Here is a 7,692-nt window from a genome sequence, read left to right as displayed (position 1 = left end):
ACTCCCATGTATTTGGTGCGATTCTATATTCAAATGATGTAAAATAGGGTCGGCCTGATATTATATCTCTGCGGGAGCTCTTGAGAAATGCAGTTTCCCCACCTTATTTGACAAACACTGCATAATATGCATTATGTTGAGACAACCACAGAAGAAAAACTTCATTATCTACTTTTCAGACTTGTAAACAGAATCTTTTATTAGACTTTAAGACATTTGCACTTCTTTATTGCAGTACTCATTTGCGTATTATGTGAGCATAGTTGCCAGACTACCATTATTAAAGTTAAACAACTTTGTAAAACAACGTTTTCATCATTTTGTAGTAACATTAAAAAAAACAAATCATAAATCTTTTAATGGTCAGAAATAAAAGCTCTCATTCTTTCATTGCACTATCGCTGTAAATTCACTCTATATCAACATCAACCGAAATAGCAGACATAGACTTTCCATTTGGCTCAAATAAGCAACTGCTAAAGTAAAACAGACAAGGTTTGCATTTCATCTGGGCTTTGTCAAACAAAATGATGAAAACTGATGTGTGCTGTTGTGTCTGTGGAGTGTTATGGTTAGCCCTAAATGAGTGTTAACAGCACTCAAGCTTATAAAACAGCAACATGGCGTACAGTATTACTGCTAATACCCTGCATGTCTGACCTCCCGGTCTTCTCCTCATATCTACAGATTGATTAGGGTCTGAGGGCCGTCTCCCACTGGACTTTAGGCAATAAGGTCAGTGGTCATTGGGGATTGGTGTCAAAGCAAGTGGCACATGATGAATTGAAGTAATCTCGGCTGTTACAAAATCACAAACAGTTTACTTGGGGGAGGGGGAACACAAAGCATTGTGTTGCTTTAGCTGAGAGAAAACTAGATTTAATACAAATATTCATACAGATATATATATATATATAACAGCTCTCTCTTCCTATAATTTGTACACAATATCCTAGATGTTGCTACAGATACAAAAGCCATGCAATATCTACATTTTAGTATATAGTCCATCTAAGAAATCTACTTTAGTTCTCAATAAATAGTAATAAATTATCCAACTTGACCCATTTCTATACATCCTATTGCACATAATATTTACATTTACTGCTTTGGATTAACATGTTCCCTTTTTCATCGTGACGTATTGTCAGTGTAGCTGCTTTATTGACTGCATACTGCATTAGAACAAGTTTACTCCACATCCTCAGAAGATAGACACTTCTGCCTTGCCTCTTTGTCATCAAAAGTCACCTTTTTGTTCCTCTTGGGGTCTATCCAGGAGTTGTGTATGATGGCATTGTTTGGAGTGGGATCTGCTTCAATGATGGACACCACTCGTTTCTTCATTTTGCTTTTCAACACTTTCTGGAACTTCTGCCTGGTGAAGGCATACAGTAGTGGGTGAAAGATAGTTGTCCCATAGGCCATGACCAGGAAGCCTAATCTGAGTTTGACCATGAGGTCACTGGGCCCCACGCTCAGGATGACAGTGTTAAGCACTGTAATGGGTGTCCAGCACAGCAGGAATGTGGACACGATCAGCAGGGACATCCTGAAAACCCTCTTTTGGCGCTCCCTGCGCTCCCTGTGTCTCTTCACAGCCCGCCGTAATGCGATGATCACAGACACAGAGGTCCGCATGCCCAGAGTGGGGTTACGACTGGTGCTGCTCTGTGATGCGTCTGTGGCCTCTGGCTGTGTTGTCATAGCTGTCATGGAGGGACGCTTTTTCCTACGCGCCTTCTTCTTCTGTGAGTTGTGGAAGCGTGTGCCAATGCGGATATTGAGCGCCTGCAGGATCTTTGAATAGGTGATGAGCATCACCACTGCAGTAAAGAAGAAAATAGGAATTTGAGCCAGCAGGTGGTAATAGAGTCCCAGTTCAGTGTAATACTGGTTTGTATGCACTACATTTTCCACCACTGTCTGGTTGAGGTCAGCGTGACCCTTGGCAAAGAAGCCCACCTCAATAAATGGTACAAGGAAACTAACAAAAGATAGCACCCAAATGGCAGCCAGTAAGGCCAGGGCTCGGCCCATAGTCAGAACCCGGTTGGCTGGTTTCACTGAGATGTCATAGCGGTCCAGCGTTATGGCCAGCACGTTTGCAGCTGTAGCAACGCTCGCGAATGAGACGCAGGCCTCATGGAAGCAGCAGACAAGAGCCGTGTCCCCCTCCAGAGACAGCAGCACAACCACAATGGTCAGGGGGATGCAGCAGACGCAGATCAGAACATCCAACACATGGAGGTTCATAGTGACAATGTTACTGACCGAGCTGATCAGGTTGGACTTCATACAGTAGAGGGCCAGCACAGTGAGGTTGGAGCTTAAGCCCAGGACGATCTCCAACATGAGGAAGCCTGTCAGCGAAACCTGGAAGCTGACAGGGTAGGAGTACGGGCTGGGGGTGCCCGGGCTCATGGTGCGGCCGATGGGTTCAGTGTCGTCTGTGACTGTGACGTTACTCATGGTGGCTTCTTCTTCCGACTGGGAAAGGATATGCATTATCCTGTTTGAGAAGAGAGCCCATGTCAGATTAAAGCGTCCTCTTTACATAAGGAAGCCGAAAGTCTGATACGAACATGCTTTTTTCAGATTACATACTATGCATCACTGACTATCCACTATCATTGCCTCACTATACTTGTTTGTGGATGTTTTGAGTAATGTTAAATCTTTGTGGGTGGCTATTTTACACCACATTCAGGTATTTATTTATGTAGACCTTAAAATACAATAAAAAGATCAGACATTGAGATTAAGTTGCTACTTTGTATTGGATTGGTTGCGATCTTCGCCAAAGGTGTAAATATTTCACCTTGAGCAGCAGACTTCTCATTATTGCTTCCACCGCTATGACTTCGGTGATACAAACACACCAAGACTGGAGTTGTTTTGTTATGTAATTAATATTAGGTTAGCTGGGAAATGTCATACACAGGCCTCTAGACTAAATTAAAACCACTGATTAGCACATGCAATATTAAAACCCCGCCGCTTTCCCCAAGAGAAATAAATAGGACCCCAGACATGGAGAAAATGAAATTGATTTGAGTAATATTTACCCTTCCCTCCAGCACTATCTGAATTGCAGGTCTGTGTAATCAGGCCATGGAGTCCGCGTCACATCCACAGAGACGAGCATCACATCCAACCGCCGCCGATGGAAAAGTGTATCTGTTCCAACAAGCCCCTCTGGCCAGGCTTTTCCTTTCACCGCGAGTCTGTCACCGAGCTGCTGCCTGCCAGAGCAGCACCTGTCTGGAAAGCCAATGGACTGTCAATGCGCTCGCCAGCAATGCTCTGACCCCAACTGCAGGTGAACTTCCATCCACCTGCCCGCACGAGGTAAAGGGGCCGATGCAACGCAGGCTTTTTTTTTTTGTCAACGCGGGTTTGGCTCGCACATTTGACAAATGAGCAGGAATTACGTGTCAAGCGCCGAACCTTCCGCCGCCTGTTTAAAATCTCCGGGTATTCCCAGAAATCATGGAAGCACAAGATAAACAAAAATACAGCGCTTTCCTTTCAGAGCTGGGATGGTGACACGATCCAAATCCATGTCGCCTGTTGCCACAAGGCATCGGTTGATAGGTCAGTTCAGTTGTAATTCCTTGGCCTGGGTATTCCACGTGAGCACATCTCCCAAGTAATGTATAGTATGAGCCCAGGAAAGGTCAGTGCGTCCGAGCTGCATCCCTCTCTTACCCTCTCTCTCTCTCTCTGGGGAGCACTAATGGAAGCAAGTGTTCACTCTCCTCCTTTCTCATCAGTCTCTGTACGCCTGGCTCCAGCCACCATTGACTTGTAAACCGAGCACAAGTCCCCGGTCCCGCACGCACACGCCGAGCCCTTCATCACTCTGTTAGCGTGTGTCTAATCGCCGTGACATTCGTGATCAACCGGATTTGTACGCGGACATGAAAGGCGGGGTGGTCGATTGAACAGTTTGTGATTATCCCGGGGGGGGGGTTAAAGTCAGCGCGTGGGGTCTGTCTTCTTTGTAGTTTTATCGAGATGCTGGGGGGGGGGCAAAAAAATCGCACAGTGCCGGATGGAATCTCTCTCTCAGCCATCCATTTTGGTAACCTGGAAAATAAGAAAATGAATAGTAATGCGAGGAAGCAAAAGGGCTGCGTTAATCAAAATAAACATCTCCAGAACAGAGAGGGGACAAGAGAACTAATTAGCATAGCAACAAGACTTTGATATCCAATCGTGTTCTTGTTTCGTGGGGCCTGGCGCTCCTTGTCTCTGAATTAACATATCTGTTGCACCGAAAACAAAGCGGCACATGAAGAAAGAAAAAAAAGTGATTTTCTATGCAATTGACTGACTGTAGGAATCTCGCAATTCCGGCTCAAATATATTATTCATGTGAATTATTGTACGTGCCAGCTACTGGGTGATGAAATGGTCACACCAATCCCCGCCATAGGACACACTGTGAGCTGTAACACTGGGATTCCTCGGGGGAACTTGTCATGAAAGACACTGAGCCCTCCTCGTGTGACAGCCTATAGGAAACGTGTAATCGCTTCGGAGGAACGTATCGGTCATCCTCCAAGGTTGTTTCTGAAAAGGGATCCTATACATTCGCCGCTCCGAGGGCTCCGCTAGTTAGTATTTTTAGTGTCGTGCCAGTGTGATACGCCGTGAAGAAAATGGCAAGGGGAAAGTTGTAATTAGGTCACGCTTTGAAGTTTTGCAGAAGACGGGGGAGATTTAAGGTTGTAGCTCCTCGTTTTACACGAATGCGTTTGACAGCCGCGGCGTGCGAGGAATGAGAAAACACACATGCTGTAGAATCGTGCCCATCTCAATCTTTCCCCCCGTTTGCGTCTCCCCCTGCCTTTAAGCGCAGTATTTCCCCCCTTTGCTGTCATCTACACTTTTACTATGTGGAGTGATGTGAATCGAGCCTACAAGTGAAGTGCACCCACAGGCAGAAAGGCAAACTCACCGTGATCACAGGTGTTTCACTCCCCTCTTACAACAACAACAACAAAAAGGAAACAATCATCTGCAGCACTGTAGGTCGGCTGACACAAAACCGCTGTCCGGTCCGGTAGTCGTTGTAATGCTGAAAAATACTGATGAGCATCCAGGGGTCACGTCAACTCCAGATGTTGTCAAAGCCACAGCTGGGGGAGATTAGTCCTGTGCTTTGCTTTCTTCTTCTTCTGTCTGTTTGCCCATTCCGATCGCCTCCCGGTTAGTGTCACATCGCAGAAACTCTGGCGCTGCCCTGTGTGTTGCTTTTACTGTCTGGATAAGCGTGCAACCCATCGGAGTCTGTATCTCTCTCCATCCATCCCGCGCTCCCCTCCCTCTCCCTCTCTCTCTCTCTCTCTCTCTCTCTCTCTCTCTCTCTTACTGCGGAGGTTTGCAGTGCTCCCCCACTCCTGATTGGTCTTCTGTAATAGGCTTAACCCTTTACCGGCTTGACACTGGCAAGGTATTTCCTTTTTTTTTTCTCCCACCCCCACCTCCCAAAAAAAAAGACATCCCCCTGCACGTTCATTGCACTGAGTTGTCTGTGGTGAAATGTCTATAAGCTAAAGCATGAGAGAAAACACACTGACAGCAGGCATTAGTTTGAACTGTCAAGCCGTATAGGAACAGGTCATGTGGAGGAGTGATGGGGACGGAAAGCAAAATTTCTCATATCCATTCACAACGCACATTCATAGCTCTTAATATGCGTGCGCGGCGTGGCATAGAGTGGAGACGTTTTCGCAGCGGTGAGTGGGAGATTATGCAGGCGAGAGTCAGAAGTCAGAGCGGGTGGAAGATGGAAGAACCCCCTTCGCGACTGATTGATAGTTTCAATTAAATCTCTCTGTCAAATAGGTACGGACGGGGCTTGACCACCCTCTCCATCCCTTTTCTGCAGCCTCGTTTGTCTTGTGCAGTCGCGGCCGGCGGGGCATCCGGATACCTGGTGAAAGTAGGAAGAGGGGCATCTGTTGCACTATCAGATGAAAGATTGCGGCTCCTGTGGAATACATTAGGGCGCTGTGCGTGTGTATAGTGACGGTTTAATGATTGCAGTTTGGCACACTTTGTTTTCGAAACATAGCTCCTGGGAACAGATCCCGCTAAGATGTTACTATTAAGAGTCGGATGCCACGACCCCGGTGGTAAAGAAAAACGGAGTGTCAGTTAATCAATGAGCGTGAATAAGCGGCGGGCGCAGTTGTTTGTTAGCTTGCAAATGGTTCGACGGCCTTGGGTTCAAAAGCATGCACGGCGTCTGGCAATGAAAGGGAAAGCAGGTTGTGTCCTTCTAGGCCACAGACAGTAACCTTGCATTCATTCTGTAACCTTGCATTCGTTTTAATTCAAAAGTGGGAGAGTTTTACATCGCGCCAAGAGAGCCGATAATGTGTTGCCAAAACTAACCCATAGAAATAGATGCCATATTATATTTAGAAATTGATGAATAGATTTGTTTTTTGCCAAGATGTTTCAAATCGATATCTGTAATGGGACAGAGCTTTTGTAATCTGTGGTCTAAATATTCATCTGATCTGGTTAATGCTTATTTAGGTGAACGCCAATAAAAGGTCAGCTGTTGACCTTTCGCATCCTCTATTCCATTTGCATCAACTATAACTAATGAAAGCTTGTTTGTCATCACGTCTGTAAATGCACGCAGGAGAAAATAATTGAAAAAATTAATAATGCATCAGCCACTGTTGACAAATGTTGCTATATTGACATTGTGTTTGACATTTTCAGCTGACCACCGTCGAAACAATAAAGGTTAAAGAAACAACCTGAATTTAGCCTGGGGTTTACAAGGAGCGTTTGACACTTGTGCTCTGTTTCTTTCTACTTGTTACACAGCTCGTGCTTATTGCTGGATTAAGATGCGGAGATACAGTACGTTCTGATGTTAAGCCTGTCATTAACTCTCAGCTCTCAGTCGTCACTATGAGGCCTTGCACATGCCTCTGCACGAAATGAATCATAACAACAGCTTGTTCTGTCTTAGTATTTGACCAAACGTACAGCATGTCGTATACTGGAACTAGAGAAATAGTTTGCATTGACTTGTTAATTGTTTGTAAAGGTGGAAGGATTACAGGGTTAAAGATGGTTAGCAATCACTTCTAACTAATGAATTGATATTGATGTTTTATATATATAGCAGTATGTATAGCACTTTGAGGTTTCCTTGAAATGTAAAGGGCAATATAAATGAAATTATTATTTTTATTATTATTATTATTAATAAATTACAGTAATAGTACAGTACAGTAATAGTAATAACATAGATGCATACAATAAAATGTGTGTTTTCATGGATGGATTATTGTCAATTACTTACAAGAAAGTCTTCTAAACAACCCTCCAAAAATAGTGTCCATAAGTAAAACATCAGACGATGACTTCAAAGGCTCCATACAAAGACATGTAAACATTCTTCTGCAAAATCACTGCATTCCCAAAACTTATCAGTTCAAGATAAGAAAGAACTTAATATTTCATTGCCATGAATTTTTCATCAGGTTTCTCACTGTCCCTCGACTCCGGACTGATATAACTGCAGTTTTTCTTCCCTCTTTTAGAGTGACTGTGTGCTTAAGCTGCTCAGGTATCTGCTCAGTCCTCCTCATTTCAGATTTGGTGTGATGCCGGGTTTTGCCTCAGCTGCATAATGTATGTGCTGTGTTTTACATG

At 44.5% G+C, this 7,692-nt stretch overlaps 1 protein-coding gene across 1 annotated transcript; it reads right to left on the bottom strand.

Annotated features, from left to right (window-relative positions):
- Window positions 1–215: 215 nt before the first annotated feature.
- Window positions 216–4,085, bottom strand: LOC306971606 (G-protein coupled receptor 22-like). The gene is made up of 2 exons (XM_079567930.1): window positions 3,069–4,085; window positions 216–2,512 (listed from the first exon to the last, which is right to left on the bottom strand). The coding sequence occupies exon 2, from the start codon at window positions 2,506–2,508 to the stop codon at window positions 1,192–1,194; it is 1,317 nt and encodes a 438-aa protein (XP_079424056.1). The 5' UTR covers window positions 2,509–2,512; window positions 3,069–4,085; the 3' UTR covers window positions 216–1,191.
- Between the last annotated feature and the right edge of the window lie 3,607 nt (window positions 4,086–7,692).

The sequence above is a fragment of the Gobius niger genome (genome assembly GCF_951799975.1).
Source record: "Gobius niger genome assembly, chromosome: 12".
NCBI lineage: Eukaryota > Metazoa > Chordata > Actinopteri > Gobiiformes > Gobiidae > Gobius > Gobius niger.
Note: the sequence above shows the minus strand (reverse complement) of the source record. Positions and strands in the feature narration are given on the sequence as shown.

What these genes read in the sequence shown, in the direction of transcription:
- LOC306971606 (XM_079567930.1), bottom strand. Translation starts at nt 2,508, where the DNA reads ATGCATATCCTTTCCCAGTCGGAAGAAGAAGCCACCATGAGTAACGTC.